This window comes from Myotis yumanensis, unplaced genomic scaffold (genome assembly GCF_028538775.1).
Source record: "Myotis yumanensis isolate MYYU_CA2020_CCGP unplaced genomic scaffold, mMyoYum1.0.hap1 SCAF_8, whole genome shotgun sequence".
Taxonomy (NCBI): domain Eukaryota; kingdom Metazoa; phylum Chordata; class Mammalia; order Chiroptera; family Vespertilionidae; genus Myotis; species Myotis yumanensis.
Window position 1 is genome coordinate 54,604,687 of NW_027223759.1, and position 18,231 is coordinate 54,622,917.

At 40.0% G+C, this 18,231-nt stretch overlaps 1 protein-coding gene across 3 annotated transcripts in view; it reads left to right on the forward strand.

The window, feature by feature from the left end:
• Nucleotides 1–13,480, forward strand: part of ITGB6 (integrin subunit beta 6) — a 74,980-nt gene extending 61,500 nt beyond the window's left edge. For all 3 annotated transcript variants that reach the window (XM_070422892.1, XM_070422893.1, XM_070422894.1), the window contains 3 exons: nt 1,353–1,472; nt 5,401–5,567; nt 11,350–13,480. In XM_070422892.1, the coding sequence (XP_070278993.1) occupies nt 1,353–1,472; nt 5,401–5,567; nt 11,350–11,448 (386 nt within the window). In that variant the 3' untranslated portion in view covers nt 11,449–13,480. The remainder of the gene's footprint in view (nt 1–1,352; nt 1,473–5,400; nt 5,568–11,349) is intronic.
• The last annotated feature ends 4,751 nt before the right edge of the window (nt 13,481–18,231 follow it).

An 18,231-nucleotide genomic window follows, 5' to 3' on the forward strand; every position in this document is an offset into this window, starting at 1 on the left:
TGTTAGAGTCAGAGCAAGACATATAGATTCTGTTTCATTAAAACCTTCTTTTATATTTAAGCCACTGAGAAAAGTTATAGGTCTAGCAAGAGTACGTCCAAGATTATCTGGGACAGTCCCATTTTAATATTCTGACCCACTGAGTCTCAGTACACTAAGACTGGATTTGTTTTTAAATTTTAGGTTAATAACAAACAATCATTCTATTTACAGGTTTCTGTAAAAGTGTTTGTAACTATATCAGTAAAAAGTCTCCAACTTGTAAGATAGGACAACTTGAAGCAAGTTGTGTTTTATCTGGGAAAATGCTACATAATTTTGGCATAGATGCAGGATTAGAATCTCTGATAAATAGTATTAACATCTCAGATTGACCATTTTACTGTATTTCCAATTTCTGATGACATTCATTTTCTGCTTCTTGAATAAGCTCAGCAAGAAAATAATTTCTATTTGGAAAAGATTTAAGGAAAAATTGATTTTTTTTTTTAAATTAAGAAAGGGGCTATACTGAAGGGTCAGTCAAACTGTTATCCTTGGTTCTTTTTATCTGAGCTTTACCTTTATCTTGCTGGTCCCTGAGCTACATAACACTTCAGTCTCTGTTTCCTGATATTAATATATATTTATTGTTGTGACGCGGAGTGGCCAGCAATCTTGACTAGGGCATTGTGAGAAAGCCCCTCCCCCACCCCCTTAGAAGTATCAGTATCAGTTTGGACTGTGCAGTCTCTTTCTGAAATGTAATCTAGGCTTTCTCCCAGATGCTCGCAGCCAAGGAGAACATATAGCACCCGCATTACCATAATCAGGGCCATTCTATTCCCAAGACAGCTAGGCATACCTGCCTTGAAGTACTTTTACTCTATTGCAGTGGTTCTCAACCTTGGCTGCACATTAGAATCACCTGGGAATCTTTTTAAAATCCTGATTTCTGGGCCTCATCCTCCGGAAATTCTGTTTCTTTGTTACTAATGTTGTGGCCTCACCCCATAACAAAGAAACAGAATTTCCAGAGGATGAGGCCCAGAAATCAGGATTTTAAAAAGATTCCCAGGTGATTCTAATGTGCAGTCAAGACTGAGAATCACTGCTCTATTGAAATCCTGCCCCCATCAGTTTGATAGGTGCATTTGATGGTCAGTCCTGATTGACCACACCTGGAATTGTTCTTCTGGAAAGTGAGTAGAAACTAAAACCTCAGCCGGTGGAGAAAATATTATGTCTTTTCTATTCTTATCCTGCAATGTTGAAATTTCCTATTTGCATATTAAAACTCAATACTACTTTGCTTTCAAAATAATCTCTTTTGGAAACTCATTTAACCTAACGAATGATTCCTTTATCTGCAGATTTCTCAAAGGATAGTTCTGTTTCCTGTTCTCTACAAGGAGAAAATGAATGTCTTATTACATTCCTAATAACTACAGACAGCGAAGGGAAAACCATCATTCACAGCATCAACGAGAAAGGTGAGTGGCGTGCCTTTCCTTGTCAGTGGTAAGTGATACTCCATGGGAGAGGAAAAAACAACCAGGAAGACACTTTGCGCAGCTTGCCAGGAAAGACATTTCCAAATTTTTGATGACATGCCTCTATTTTCCCAATGACTAAAAGGTTTGATGGGTTCCAGTATCTCTGAATAAGACTAGAGGACAGGATGAGTGTATTTGTACCAATCGTCCTCTCCCAGAAAGGTTGAATGCAATGTCAGCACAAAGTGTACCTTTAGGAAAGACTAACGGGAAGGAGCAGACCAGCCTATGAGACTGAGTTTTGAATCGTGTGAACCTGGGTTCAAATCCTGCTCCGCCACTTACTAGCTGCTGCACATTTTGGAAGATACTTGCCTCTCTTTCCCCATCTGTAAAATAGGAAAAATAATGCTTTCTTTTAAGGGATTACTCAGGGATTAAATGGAATGATGCATATAAAACATGCACCAATTCATAGCCTAGAGCCATGGGTCATTCGATGATAACGCCGAGCCAAGAAGACACAAAGCAGGAAGTGAGGAAGTGATCTGAGTCCATTGCTTCTGTGGCTTTGCTTCCAGACCAGCTTCTGGAGCCGCCTTGGGACTCAGGAAGCCCTCAGATAAAAAGCGCATCTTTAGTGAAGAGGAGACAGAAGTTCATGTTAGAAGTTGATATAGAAAAGATGGAAGAGTGGGAAAGGTGCTTTTGTTGAGAAGTTGTTAAACTTTAGTGAGCATCATGCTCACCTGAACCTGCAGGCCTGCGTGTGGCCCAGGTTGCTCTGATATAGGTGGCTTCAGGATCTCCTTTGAGCGACTCTGCCTTAACAGCCTTGGCCACATTCTTAGATACTCACAGGTGCCCCACCTTTTCTGTCTTCAGTTAAGAATGTGTCCCTCGCCTGGCCAGCATGGTTCAGTGGTTGTGTCGACCTATGAACCAGGAGGTCACGGTTCGATTCCCAGTCAGGGCACATGCCTGGATTTCAGACTCAATCCCCGGTGTGGGGCATGCTGGAGGGAGCTGATCAATGATTCTCTCTCATCATTGATGTTTCTATTTCTCTCTCCCTCTCCCTCCATCTCTGAAAGCTAGATAGGCCAGAGCTCTCAGGGCCCTGAGGGCAGAGCCCATCCCCAGGAGTCTGTAGTCCCCTCTCCCTTTAAGATCAGAGATGCTCTGGACAGCTGGTGGGAGGCCTGGATAGAAAAGAAGCAAAGTGGGAAAAGAGGAGATGGAGCTTAAGAATTCCAAACAAACTGAAAAAGAAATCAAGTGAAGGGTCATCATCAGGGGTGTGTGGATGTAGGGAGAGCTTTGCTCATCTTTTCTTCTTACATCTGGAAAAACTTTTAAGGGTAAGAGCCACAATCATAAGGGGCCAGGCAAGAATGACAGTTGGGGAGTCTTCCTGGCAGAGATGTAGGTATGGCTTCCAACTTGGAGGTTCCAGGCCCTCGAGGTCTTGAGGATAGAGAGGTGGAAGAGTGAATCTGTTATAGTAATAATAGCAACTCTCAGCATTGAGCCCTTACTAGTACCATATGCCAGGTATTATTCTAGATGCTTTACATGTATTAATTCATTTAATACCCTCAACAGCTATATAAATCAGGTATTGTTATTATTTCCATTTTATAGGTAATGAAATTGAGGCATAGAGAATTTAAGTAATTGGTAGGTTTTGCAGCAATTATGTACCAGCTCTGGTCCTGGAATTGGAGGCCCATGCTTTTAACTATTGTGCTATACTGCCTCCCACTGGCTGTGTGATCATAATAAATATTTGAATCCCCAAAATATATCAGCACTGTCCAATATTAATGCAAACTACATATATAATTTTAAATTTCCTAGTAACCATATTAAAAAGTAAAAAAAGGTTTAAATGAATTTTAATGTTTCATTTAATCCACTATATCCAAAATATTGTCATTTCACAGTGTAACCAATATAAAAACTTAATGAGATTGTTTACATTTTTTTCATACCAAGTCTTCAAAATTAGTGTGCATTTTGCATTTATCACACAACCTAATTTGGAAAGTCACTTTTCTAGTGTTCAGTAGCCATATGTGGCGGACCTACCAGACTGGCAGCATTAGAAACTAAGGTCCTTAGAATTAGGTGCTACACTGACCTGGATTTTCTATTGTGTAATACTTGCTTTGGTACTTGGGCCAAGATCTTGTCTCAAGAAATGAATAATTCCCAATGATTCTAAATTCTTAAAATAATCATCTCTGCTAGGTCATGCTTATTCCTCCTCTTTTTATTCCCTAGTGGAGAGCCCTCCTAAATCACATTCTGGCTGCAGGGTCTTAGTAAGGTTCATTTTGCTTTAAGCAAGAATATGCTATGCCCCACCCCAGACATTTTATAGTCAAAGATGTAGCCAATATATATTCTCATTGACAGGCACCTGCTGCTTTCTTTGCCGGAGTGTTGCTAACCTATTAGTAGCAGCATGGTTCATTTGCTATGCTAGAAACAGTCTTTAGATCTTCACACTTTAGTTGCTATTTCATTAGCTCCTTTACTTATTTCTGCATAATCTCCTTAACATGGTTTTTTGGCCAACGAACAAAGATGTGTGAGGCCAGGCATCACACTGTCAGGGGGTCATTAGTCCCGCTTAAATTCAGACCAGCTATAGATTCTTACCTTGAAATTAGCGTGAGTAGTCTGGGTGTATAACTCTCCTTATTAAATACCGAAAAGCACTAAGAGTTAAAATAAACTAAGCATGATTCATTTCCTCTTTAGATGCCATGGATTTGCCTCACTTCTTACAGCGGGAGGCAGATATTTAATGATAATTTTTATATGGGATTTTTTTCTCCCCATGAAAGCCAGGGGAGAGCTTATTTATGTTTCATTAAAACTGTATCATCTCCCAGGCATATTGCAAAGATTATTAGTCATTCTGCTGTCAATAAGGGAAGGTACTGTATAATTGCAAAATTATATTAATATCATCAATGGTCAAAATAACACTTCATAGAATGTTCAAGTTAAAAGGACTATGCAAAACTTCTAATTCTCCAAACTTCCCTGAAGATATCACTCAGGATACTATTAATAATAAAAAAATCTTTGGCTGCATCCGAGACCAACTAAATCAGAATCTCAGGGGAGAGGTTGAGGAAGCTGTGGGTTTAATCAGCATGAGCACCTGGCTTAACCTTATTTCAGGGAAGGAAGGGACACTGAAGTCCCACACCTTTGTTTTACAGATGAGGGTTCAGGGGCTCAGAGAGATCAAAGGACTTGATGGGTTTAAATGGCTACTGTACTTCAGTTCAGATAGGAATTGAACCCACCTCTCCTGACCCCAGTCCAAGAACTTTTCAGAAAATCAGGCATTAGAGTTAAAATAAAACTGAAAGCCGTGACTCTCTTCTGTCTATTAAAAAATTTTTAAATAAGAAATCAGCAGCAGTAAGTAGGAAACTTTTCAGGGGGCAGGTTTCATATAATTTTTAATACAATCTCTTTGTTTCAAAAAATAAAGAAAATAATTATGTGTGTGTACACACACACACACACATCCTATTTCTACTTTATCATATACCCAGAAGAGACTATGTTTAGTGATTAAACTATATCTTATTTATGGTCCTTTAAATATTCCATGTGCATTAATTTTCACTCTTTTGGATTCTAACTCTGAGTCAGCCTTTCTAGTGTATATACATTTGCTTTGAATAGCCAAACTGCTACTTTATCTTCTGTTCCACTTTGAAGGAACAGGGCTATCCTTCAACAAGTAACTCATTTAAAAACATTTTTTCAGCAAAACAAAAGGTGTTACTATTTTCCCCTCTACTAGAGAAAAATATGGTTGGAAAACTTAATGACAAATGTTTATCAAAATGTTGATTGTACCATCTTCTTAATATAATTTTCTTTGTTCCCACAGACTGTCCAAAACCACCAAACATTCCTATGATCATGTTGGGGGTTTCACTGGCTATTCTTCTCATTGGGGTTGTCCTACTGTGCATTTGGAAGCTGCTTGTGTCATTTCATGATCGCAAAGAGGTTGCCAAATTCGAAGCAGAAAGGTCAAAGGCCAAGTGGCAAACGGTATGTAAACATGTAGGGGCTACTCCTTGTCTAGGGGAGAAAGTGTCTTATAGAAGAAATGGGAAGTCAGCTTTCTTCTGCTCTAAATGAGAGTTAGTATATCATGCTCTTTCTTTGCTCCTCTCACCATGTCCTCAACAGCTTTGATTTCTGTTCTGCCTTGGAGACAAAGGAACCTCTGTCCACTAATTGGATCCCAGGTGGTCCTCATCGCATGCATTTGTCTCTCAGTACAGTGGGGGAATTTCCCCACCCTGAAGAGTCTCCTTATTTAGCTACTTCTGGACACCAATGACATATATTTTATTTCTCACCACCAGGAGGACCCATCAGGCCCCATTTGATAAAGCTTAGGTGCTGTGTGTACACATTTCCATAAACGTTTATGTTATAACTAATGGAATAAGGTTCATGAGTACTAGACAGTTCATGCCAGTTACCATGGAAATGCACATTACTCAAAATAGGTTACAAAGCAAAGTTGAGAAGAGTTTTTAAATACCATCCAGTTTTTCTGAACACCATAAATTTCAAACAGCTACCTGAGAAAAACAATCCCCAAAGTGTCAACCTTTAAATATACATACTCAATAGATATAATTTACATGTCTCCTATTTACAGTAAGCAAACACAAAACAGGACTCCAATTTTGTGTATTTCTTTCCCACAGGAGAGACAGTTACATTTCTAGAGGCCCATAGAAACAATTTCATGGTTTTAATTTCATCTCTCTATCTCTAATGGTGTGTCCAGCTATCTAATAGCAATTATCTTACATTGCTGATTCTAAAAACAGTAATATCACAGGAGAAAATACAAGCCAACACAATGCTCCTTAGGGTTCATCTGCCTAGATAAATTGATGTTACAAACACTTTTTTCTCTAAGTTTTTAGTGATATCTTCAATTCCTAGAGCAAATGGAATCTTCTGTTTTGGATAAATTTATCTTGATAAGGGATGTTTATATATTATGTAGTTATTTTAAAATAATCTTATTATATGGTGCAGGACAAAGGACCAATAGAACATTTTATATACTTTATTGTCCCATTAAAAATGCCTTTATACACAATAACCAAATGAAATGTGTGGATCTTATTTTGATCCTGATTTGAATAGTAAAAAAAATACATTTTTTGACAAAAATACATAAAGGTTAATGTAGACTGGGTATGAAAATGATAGCAACATATTGTGATTAATTTAATTAGGTATGATAATGGCATGATGACTTTGCTAAAAAAAATAATCAAGATTTTGGGAGAAAGGAAAATGAAGGCTGGTTTGTCCTGAATCATTCAGCCAAAAGATAGAGAGGTAGAGAGGGAGAGAGAAAGAGAGAGTTGAAGCAAGTGTGGCAAAATCTTGATAATTGTTGAAGCTGGGATAGGTCTACAGAGGTTCATTAAACAGCTTTTATCTTCTTTTGTATATGTATGGATTTTTCATAATTAAAAAAAACCCTTTCGGAAAGTAAATTGTGGGTTTGCATTGAGTATATAGTTTATCCATCCATAACAAAGTCAGATGTAACCTACAGGTTAGTTTGATGACTTAGAGCTTGAGGCCAAAAGTGTTGGGGCAGTTAACATAACCTGATCCCCTAGCCATCGCTCTTTTAACTCTTACAAACTATCAAGCAAATGCCTGGCAATCGTTAGAAGGGCAACCAGGCAAAAGAATGTCATTAAGTTGGCATAAAAACAACAACAACACAACAACAGCTGCAGTTAGTTGAATAACCACCAGCCCCATGAAATCATCTTCGTATTCCCAATTTGAAGGTAAGGAAACTGAGGCTCTGAGAGGTTACGAGATTTCTCCAAGTGGTGATCCCAACTGCAGTCTCTTCTTCCACTCTGGGAAATAATAGGCAGGTGTTCCACGAATAAGCACTTGGGCAATTATGTGATGTCTATCTACCAAGCAGCACATTTTAATGTTCTCATACAAAAGCATGATTACTGACAAGTGATTAATATCTTTAAAATAACATTTTAATTAATAGTTAATTTTCTCAAAACATGAATTGTTTTCTCTTAGGATGTAGAACATGACTGAAATTCAAATGCTAAAATTTTGCCATTTCTACATCTAATGTGGAACAAAAATATGCATTATACAGATTAAAGCATGAATGAAAAATGTTATTCCCTTGTTAAACTGAGTTTCTTTGAATAACAAATGTTTGATGTTCTTGACTAGATAATGACTGGATAATAATTATTCACTTGGATGCAAAAGAGGTTTAACTCAAATAATTCAACTCAAATTTCACTAATATATCCTATTGGGAAAAAATGTTGCTCAGTGTATCCATTTTGTGATCTTCAATTTTATTCTGTTTTTATTGGAAATATATTTCTTCTTGAAGAACTGAATTTGACTGGTCTTCAAAACCCAGGGGACCTCCATACACCACAGAGGTAGTTGGGTCTCCTGACTCCAAAGGTGACAAAGCTGAGGATGAAAAAGAGTTTCATTCTTGCCTCCTGGAGCATGTCATCATAGCCATAAAGAAAGGTTACCTTTTACTACTCTTAAAAATAACACCCGCATCCACATTCTTTATGAAAACAGAAAGGGAAGATATTTAAATTCATCTTTGATTAGACATTTTTCCCCTAGGATGACAAGTCATTAACTAGAGGCAAAGAATGTTCAGTGTGACATTTCTAGCAGTCATGGATTGATTTCGTACTGTACTAAACAAATCAGGTCTGCATTTGGCAGTTAGGCAATCATTAAGAGAGCTGTGGGTTATGACAGAGAGCTTTCTTATTACCACTTTTTCAAACTCTAAAAATGTGCAGTTGCATTTGCAGAATCTACAGCCTAAATTACTACCCCCAGATGCCTGGGGGAATTAGCCTAGTCACCCCAAATGGTTGGGGGAAACACAACCTTGTCTAAGGGAAGGAGTGCAGACTCACCTGAAATGGAACCAGACACAAGCCTGTGTCTCAGCTGAAACTCTTTTGTGGGAAGTTGCCACCTGCGTGGCACTAGAAGAGGCAGTGTCAGACATTGGCACACTTCCTGCTGTCAGCAAAACCCGAGCTGAGCTCATTCTGCTGAGCTCCGAGCATCAGTTGAGGGCAGGAAACACTCCCCCCTCCCCGATAAATACTTGCTCTTTCTCCACTTTTAAATTTCCACCTTACCCTCCTACTACAGTGAGGTCTGCTTTATCCACCATCACCTATTAGCGTGCCCAGGCCCTATAACTAGCTTTGCAAGAGACTCCCAAAATATTGTAGGCCTGAATAAATGAAGTTGCTTTAAAAATATAGAATGAAAACCACACAGTCAAAATTACACATTCAACTAAGTGTGTACAAAATAACATGTGTAATCAATCAGTCAATCGCAACTCATCATCTCCTTTGTAGGGCATACAAATGACATTTAGAGTGAGATGGGGTGAATTTCAATTTGTTTGACATGATATGGGATGGGGCCCCCAAGAGAGTTCCTCGCCCTTTGCTGGTCCAAGCTGGCCCTTCTCACAGCCATTTACTCTGAATTTCAGAGTACCTTGTCTTCTCCTTAAGCCACCCTCTTCCTCCAGGCCGGTGCCCCTACTCATTATCCTCACCCTGCCCTTCTTATTTTTTCCATCTTTCCTCTTCAATTCATTTCTTATTCTTCTGTAACCAGCTTAAACTGAATAGTATATAGTCTCTTAAACTTCATAGAATTCCATGTATTTTTGTTTGCAATAATATTCTACCTGAGTCTAAGAACACATTAGCATGCTCTTCACAGTCCAAATTTCAAGTTCTTATAGAAGCAGGACTAGTAAGAACTGGAGGGCCCTCAGATATATCCAGGGTGACCTCAGGAGCAGAGACAATATGCTGACTTAGCCTTCACTCCTCATCCACCACCAAGGAGCCTCTTTTCTGTTTGCCCTCATTACTGAGATAGCATCTCACTCCAAAGGCCTGAGCAAAGGTGACATGTTACTCAGTCTGGGGTCAGGCCACTGGCTCTGGGCAACAGAGAAACAGGTGCAGGTGTTATTCCTCCTCAAAATGAAGACACTGTGGTGAATCCAAGGGCAACAGGTGGGAGAGACCAGGGAGTATTTTTCATTTTATTGAGGTCTTCTAAGAGCTGAGAGAAATGTACTTAGAAAGCCAATATAATCATGTTTTTTCAGATCTACGCCTGGAAATTGCTACCATTTCTACAGTTCATGAAATAAGGAGACCAAAGTATAAGATTTATCAATTTGGAGGGTCTGAGATGATATGTGGACTCCATGCATACTCAGAAATAGGCTTGGGAATGTTCAGAGTACCAAAACCCTGGGGGGGAAATATCTTTATTACACTCTCCAGGACATAAAAGGAAAGGAAGTTCCAAATATAAAGAAGAGCTATAAGTTAGAGCTAGTAAGAGACAGCATTTATTGGGAACTGTGTGCCAGGCACTGTGCTAAAGTACATGACCTCGTAGATAAGGCAAGCATTTCGGCAATCTCTCTTATAGGTAAGGTCACCAAGGCTTGAAGTTGCTTAAGTAAGGTCACATAGTGCTGCTGGATTGAACCCAGGCTGTCTGACACCTGAGCCTGTGTGGTCAACCTTGGAAAGAAGGAGAAAATAGACTGTACCTTACCCAGACATCTTGTGCCTGCCAGGAGCAGTTAAACCAAAGAAGAGAAATAGAAGGAACAAGCTTGGCATTTCTTTAAACACCTAGTGAGTGTTGGTCCTTCTGGTCCTGGTGACAGCCCCTGGAAACACACCAACAGCCCAAACAGCACAGCTGAATTATCCAGGCATCAGTACCCCACCTCTCACTGCCCCAAGGGCATAAGCATCTTGCCCAACCTGCCTTGGGACCTGTGCTCCTTCACGAGTCCAGTGTCACAAACACCCAACTTGTGACCCTGATTCAAACACTAGTTTACAAAAGCCACCTGGTTCTTTCTCGATCCTGAGCAGGCAGTCACTGTCCTGGGAATCTTTCTCTGCTTCTCCCAAGCAGCTAGTCACTCCTCTTTCCGAATTTTGATCTCATTTTAGCAAGATTATTTGTGCCTTTGTTTGATGCCTTTCACCAGAAACACATTTACTTTTTTAAAAAATATATCTATTTTTATTGATTTCAGAGAGGAAGGGAGAGGGAGCGAGAGATAGAAACATCAATGATGAGAGAGAATCATTGATCGGTTACCTCCTGCATGCCCCACACTGGAGATCAAGCCCACAACCAGGGCATATGGCCTGACAGGGAATCAAACCGTGACCTCCTGGTTCATAGGTTGATGCTCAACCATAGAGCCACACCAGCCTACCCAGAAACACATTTCATAAAAGCAGGTACTACTGTGTCATTCATCTCTGTATGCTCACTTTTTTCATTTTTTACTTTACATTTCACTGTGAGTCATCTATTGGTTCAGTCCATTCATTCAATAAATAACCGAATGCTTACTCTGACATGGGCACTGTTTTTAGTGCTAATAAAATAGCAGTGAATAAAACAGCTAAAGTCTTGTTTTCCATCAATAAATTAGTGCATTTCCAAAAAGGGTAAGATTTTTAGAATACACACACGGGGCTAGTTCTGCATCTTAAAAAATAAAATGAAGATGCATTAATTTTAAAGCACTAAAAGTATAACATCAAAATTATTCAAATGGCTTTCAGGATTGAAACCGACTCTCTTTTCCCAATTGGTAATGTACAATGAAATTATTTAGATACGTTAAAACAGTGTAATAACAAAATGTACTTTCATTTGAACCTCCTTTTTTATTTTTTAGGGAACCAATCCACTGTACAGAGGCTCCACCAGCACCTTTAAAAATGTAACCTATAAACACAGGGAAAAACAAAAGGTGGACCTTTCCACGGATGGATAGAACTACTTCATGTACAAAAAATGTCTGTTTCACTGGTATGAAATGTTAATGCACTGCTTAATTTTTCTTTCTTTTTTGCTTCAAAATGAGCTTGGTTTAAGATAATAATAGGTCATTTGGAGATCAGTCATTCTCTGTATGGAGGTTAGAGACTATGTTGGCAGGTTCAAAATAATCAAGAAGAGAAATGCCTTAGCAAAGGGGTGACTTTGGGGATCATTTGAGGAATATTCACTCTGTTGCATTAATGCCTCAAAAAATCATCAAAATGATTCATGGGAGCCTGATCTGCATTTGAAAAATGTTTGAAATTAGAATCTCATTTATATCCAGAATATAGCTACCTGAGGTCTTTGTCTCGGCCAAGTCACAAGGCCCATATGTTCCCATTACATATGCACATTGGCCAACTTATTCCAAACTTTTAGTAAATGTGCCTTTCCTAAAGGAGGATTTTTTTTTCTAAGAGATTCTGATTTTACTTCAGCTGAAACAATGCAATTCTCTAAAGAAATCCCAAATGTAAGAATGAAAATTAAGTGTTAATTACTGTGGATTTGTCTGAACCTAAAAGTCAGATACATAAGTAAGTGTTTTATTTGTTTTGCAGATGAGGAACAAGTAATTTATAATTTTAGGAAGTCACCAGTAAAAAACAAAAATAACAAGCCTATCATTTAGATTACTTTCAGTTACTTACCCCAAAATAAACTGCACTCAGATCCCCTCCAGATTCTGAGTTTTCAAACTATTGCTTCTCCCAAATTTCTCAATCCATTTTACTCAGTTTCACAGTCTTCTAACCCCTGTAATTGCCATATGAAAGTTTTAATTTCTTGTTAAGGAATTACTTTAAATGGTTAGTTTATTCAACAAGAGCTCCAATGTTACAAAAGGAACAACATTTTAAGTGGTTTTAAATCAAGCACATCGAGAGTACAAAAGTCCCTCGTTGAGTAATGGGTTTCTTTACCAATATTCTCTTCCCACTTGCATAACATAACTTAACATTTCAGCTGCATATGGTAAATATGCATGATATATTTACTTTAAAAAGTAAGATTTTACTTGTAAAATACGTGGGGGTGATTAGGGATCCTTAGATTGACTGAAGAGATGGACACTGCAAAATAACATTTCTTAGAGTAAATACTACTTTACAAAGCACGTTCTTCTTCTCTGATCCTCGTAAGGAAGCTAGGGTTCAGAGAGTAAGTAGAACTGGTCCACAATCCAGATCTTCTAGCTCCAAACCATGTCTTCTTTCCACAGCATGAGGCTGACTCCTTAGTCAGTGAAATGATAGAAAGATCTTGTGAGTTAAGCAGCAACTACCATTTGCTGGACAGAATATACAGCATTTAGACTACTGGATTGCAGGTGAAGTCTTGTACTTTTGTGCCCTGTTTATTACCTTTGAGTAAATTCCAATGTGAAGTCTTTTGCTACGTGAGGAGTTCATTCTGTAATGGAGGCTTCAGGCTTCTCCACTGAATTGGAGCAGATTACTATATGGTAAATTCCATCAGTCTTACAGGTAGATCTGTACACACTGATTACTTTGAGACTTTATTTCTGGTTTCTTAATAACTCAGGTAAATCTCACACTTGTGGAGTACACAGCTATGGTAAAAAAAAAAAAAATGACTAAGCAATCACGCTGGAAACCTGAAGGGCTGACGTGCCCCCTACTTCCCGACTGAAGCCCACAGTCTGGGGGAAATCTAGAGCAACAAGGAAGCTGCAATTCTGATGGCACAACCGTAGTATTCACCTCGACATGTGACATTTCTGTATTATTACTGGAATGGGATTTTAGAAAATGTAAGTTTTCCTCCTGTGTATATATAGAGAAGAATTTGCTATTTGTCTGAATACTGTTTTGACCCAGGGCTGGACCTTGGAAAGGCCAAAACATTAACAGTAGTACTTCTGTTCACTGAAGAGTTATGTTACATGAAGATAAAATGGGTTTTGTAAGTTGTTTTATTGTATTTTGTGTTGACATAAATAAACATGGTAATTTAAACAATGAGCCGTAGATGGTCGATAATTCCTTTTATTTACTTGCTACAAAACCCTCTTCTTGGATTTCTGGATCCCTGTGTGACCTGCTCTGACCGCCTTGCTGATCTGTCTGGGGCCAAGGAGAAGAGGAGAAAGAGGCAGCCACAGGACGCAAGAGACAACAGAAAACAGGCTGTAATTTGCTGCCTGGTTATAACACTCCCATTACGAGGCCTTTTAAAACAGGCCTGGACATTACCCCATATTTTGTGAAAACAGGGTTAATGTTATGGGTTGAATTGTGGTCCCCACCCTAAAACTCATACTCTTCTGAGGCCCTAACCCCCAGAACCTCAGAATGTGACTGCGTTTGGACATACGGTATTTAAAGAGGTAATTAAGTCAAAATGAGATCATCAGGTTGGGCCCTGATCCGTGATGATTGGTACCCTTACAAGAAAAAGAGATTAGGACACAGAAGTGCACAGAGGGAAGACCACACAGAGGCACCGGGGAGGAAGACAGCCGTCTACAGGCCAATGAAAGAGGCCTCCACAGAAGCCAGTGCCTTGATATGGGACTTCCAGCCTCCAGAACTGTGAGCAACTACATTGCTGCTGTTTGAGCCATCCACACTGTGGTGCTTTGCGTGGCAGCCCTAGCGTGCTAATGTGGGCAGGTGGTGCCATTTTTCTGGACATCCATTTGGCAGATTCCATGGCGCCATGCTTGTTTTCCTAATCAAAACAAACAAACAAAAACAGAGAAAGGCCAAATATTAACAAAAAAGTCAGCCTAGAAAAAGTCATGTCTTAGAAAGGCCCATTCCTACAAAAGGAAAGAGAAAGTTAGGTCAAGGGTAATTTTGTGCTGAAACACACTAAGGCTGGAGGTCTGGAAATCCACAAACCGCCCCCATTTTGAAGAACACGAAGAAAGTCACTTTTCTCCTTTATTTTTCTATCTGTAAGATGGTGCCAATGCCTGTCTCTTTTAGGAACTCTAACAATACCTGACACCCAGCAGGGGCTCAATAAAGTCATTCACTCAGTATTTTTAAGTATCTGGTATATGCCAGACTCCATTCTTAGGCTTATGCACACAGCAATGAGCAAAATAAGCAGCTCCCATACTCCCAAATGGAAGAGAAGATAATAGCAATTACATGCATATTACCAGAGTACTGGGTTCAGTTTATCCAGATCCACTTGGCCCTGCCTGTCTAAGCTGAGAGTCACCCCAGCACTGACTCACCCAGTCCCCTTGGTAGGAAAGCCTCAGCTTCCACCTCACTCCCCTGGGGTTGGGGGCCACATCAAGTCCTGTGCCAAAGTCCAGAGTGGCACCTGATTCGGGTTATAAAGAAACATAAATTTGAAAAGAAGAATGCAAGGGTAAGTTGACGGGAACAGAAAAGCACTGAGCCGGTTAGGGAAGGGGAAACAAAAGAGCTTACCTGGCTGGGCTGGGGGAGAGCCAGGAAAGATTGCAAAATGTGGGAAGGAAAAAGAAACAGTCTTTGGGGTAGCAACTATGTATGGGTGTTATTGAGAATGAGATAGATGGGGTGGGGGTGGTTGACTGTTCATGCAAATGTCCTCATCCTTTTGGGCCTGAGGGCTTCGAGATAAGAGTGAGGCCCAGCCAGTGTTGCTCAGTGGTTGAGCATTGACTCACCAACCAAGAGATCACTGTTCGATTCCCGGTCAAGGCATATGCCAGGTTTTGGGCTCAATCCCCCCCGTAGGGAGGCATGCAGGAGGCAGCCAATCGATGATGTTTCTCTCTCATCAATGTTTCTATTTATCCCTCTCTCTTCCTCTCTTTCTAAAAGTCAATAAAAACATATTGGGGGTGAGAAGGCCAAGCTCCAGGAGGTTTCATCTGAGACTTCACGTGGTATATTTAATTTGGTCCTGATTCCCCTTTAAGATTCCTCAACACAAGAAACAATTGTGTCCTGAAATACTCCCATGAAATCCCCCGAATGGCAGACCCTAAATCTTCCCAAAGCAACCCAGAGTCCTCCAATTTGCTCTCTCCTTCATCTCTCCACATGCATCCTTCTAATACTTCTTGAAGGGACACGATACTAGAGAAGCAATCTCACCAATAATATTTTCACTACAGATGAACACCGACCTCTCAAAAGAGCAGATTTATTTAAATGTTCATGATTCATAACACTTTTGTAGCATCCTCACCTTATGGGAATCTAAATGGGGGGAAAAAATTCCTTATTTAGAGAGAATGTGAAACAGAGATTGAATGAAATGTGATAGAAATCTCCCTTCTGTTAAATTTCATTATACTGCAACAGACTCAAGTCAACACAACTAAAAAGTTAAAAAAAACAAAAACAAAAACAAAAAAACTGAAGTAGCTCTTTTAAGAAGTTAGGATATTGGATTTTGGACTTTGGACTAGGAAGTTCTAGAACAAGATGCTTGATATTCTGGATGAGGCTTTTTGCAAACAGTAGGTTGGGCACACACCATTAGGGCCAAGATATTCATTCTTTGGATTGGGAAACATTCATTCTTTGGATGGGGAAACCCGGGTGTTAAATGCTGTTTCTCTGTGCTTTGGAAACATCTAAAACGTGAATCACTCTAGGGTGAACAAAGGGTGGAAAACTTGACCCTCTGTTCTCTCCCACTTGGCTGCACAACCAACAAAGAGAGAGGAGCAAGAGCACCCCAGAAGTTTTTCATCTCGTACGCTTGTCCTGGAGCCAGGTCCTAAGATAAACCAGAACCCGGAAGGCATAGATTTGGCCCACACATGTTATCGGGGGTGATTAACGACTTTAAGACTTTACGAGTGGTTCTAGTTCAGTTTGAAATTTCAATCTGACCTTTGTAATTTCTAGGTCATGGTTTATTAGGAAACTTACTGTTCAAATAGTATTTGCTCTTTCAGCCAGAAATGTGTTTACTTTCATGTTCCTTGCATAGCAACCAATCCTGTTGCAGGTCAACATCTAAAGATAGTGCATCATAAAACTCCATTGTTCGTCAATATCTGACTTGGTAAAAAGTCACTATGTTCATTTTTTTCATCCAATTGGCTTTGCTATACTTAATATAGATATGTGTGAGCACATAAAGCACACACACACATATTTCTTACTAGAGGCCCGGTGCACAACATTTTGCAGTCTGGGAGCCCTCGGGGGATGTCCAACTGCTGCTGAGGCAGGAGAGGCTCCCGCCACCACCTCTGCACTCACCAGCTGTCAGCCCGGCTTGTGGCTGAGCAGCACTCAGTCATTCTGCCATTCAGTTGATTTGCATATTACTCTTTTATTATATAGGATTTTAACCTATGTATGTTATTAGACTTATTTATATCTATTACTTATTTATTTATTTATATCTATTAATATAAATAAGTGTATCTTACTATACACATGTATTCTTTCTCATTTTACTGGCATTAAATAGCTTTCATTGTTAGTAAAAATAGATAACACCTATTTTTCCAGTGCTTTATAAAATCTAATTCATTTAGAGCTCATAACCATCCTATGGGGTGGCATTATTATCTCCTTATTTACAGATGAGAAAACTGAGGCACAGAGATGTTAAGTAACTTGCCCAGATCACACACCTAGCAAGCTTTGAAGCCAGGATTTGAATCCAAGCAATGCGGATCTGAAATCCATGCTCTTAACCATTATGCTACACTGACTTATAAACCCTGAAAACATAACAATGATAAAAGTCGCCATGTATTGAGTATCAACTATGAGCATATCTCCCTCCAAAGCCCTCAGTCTTAACCACTATTCTATACTGAACGTTCCTGATTGGGTCCACCATCTGCTCTGTCCCTTTCTCTGTATGCAAAGAAAAGTGCTACTACTCATCTGCCCTTGGTAGGACATGCCTTGGAGTTGCTTTTCTAGATGTAGTAATAGATTAACACTGAGCCATGAAGGCTTAACTTCAGGGTTACTGCAGGGTTATGATAAAATCTAGCTATAAAATAAAGGCCCTTTCAGGGCATTGGACTCTAACCAACAAAGTTAGTGAGCTGGAGAATCAGTGTGGGGCATGTCCGGCTCAGTTCTCATTCTATAGCTCTGCCTGCCACCCTTTAAGACAGGTGTCTTATAGGACAACCTCTATGCACTCATGAGTGAAGTTTAAGACTCTGGGTTCTAGGTGGAAGTTTCTCATGTTTTGGAGGTAGGGGTCTTAGCATGTCAAGGAATATCCTCTTAGCAGCAAAGACTTTTATAACCACACCATTATTTTCTAGAAACTCTGCTGTTTTATGTTAAACTAGTGGCCCGGTGCACGAAATTTATACACATTAAAAGGGAATTAATTAGAGGAAATATTTTAATATTGTTATTTGGCCTTCTCTATAATAGAAGTGTCAGAGATGAAAGAAAATTAGTAAAATGTATATGAAAATCTTTCTCCTGTCAGAGTCTGGAGCATGCCACGGGACCCAGAGTCAAGTCCCCACCCATCCACGTGCACCTTGAAATCACACAAGACCCAGACCTGGCTGGCCCCACCCCCATTGGGCAAGATCCAGACCTGGCTGGTCCCACCTCCATCAAGCCTCAGGTCCCCTGCCCTGGCTCCAGGCGGGGGTGCAGCCTCAGGTCCACCGGTGCACATTCAGGTGCCCTGGCCCGGTGCTGGGGTGGGGGGCATGGCCGGAGGTCCCCCGTCAAGCCCCACCAGGAGAGGGGCGTGGCCTGAGGTCCCCCTGGCCAGTGCCGGGGCTGGGGGTGTGGCCTCAAATCCCTCAGCCCAG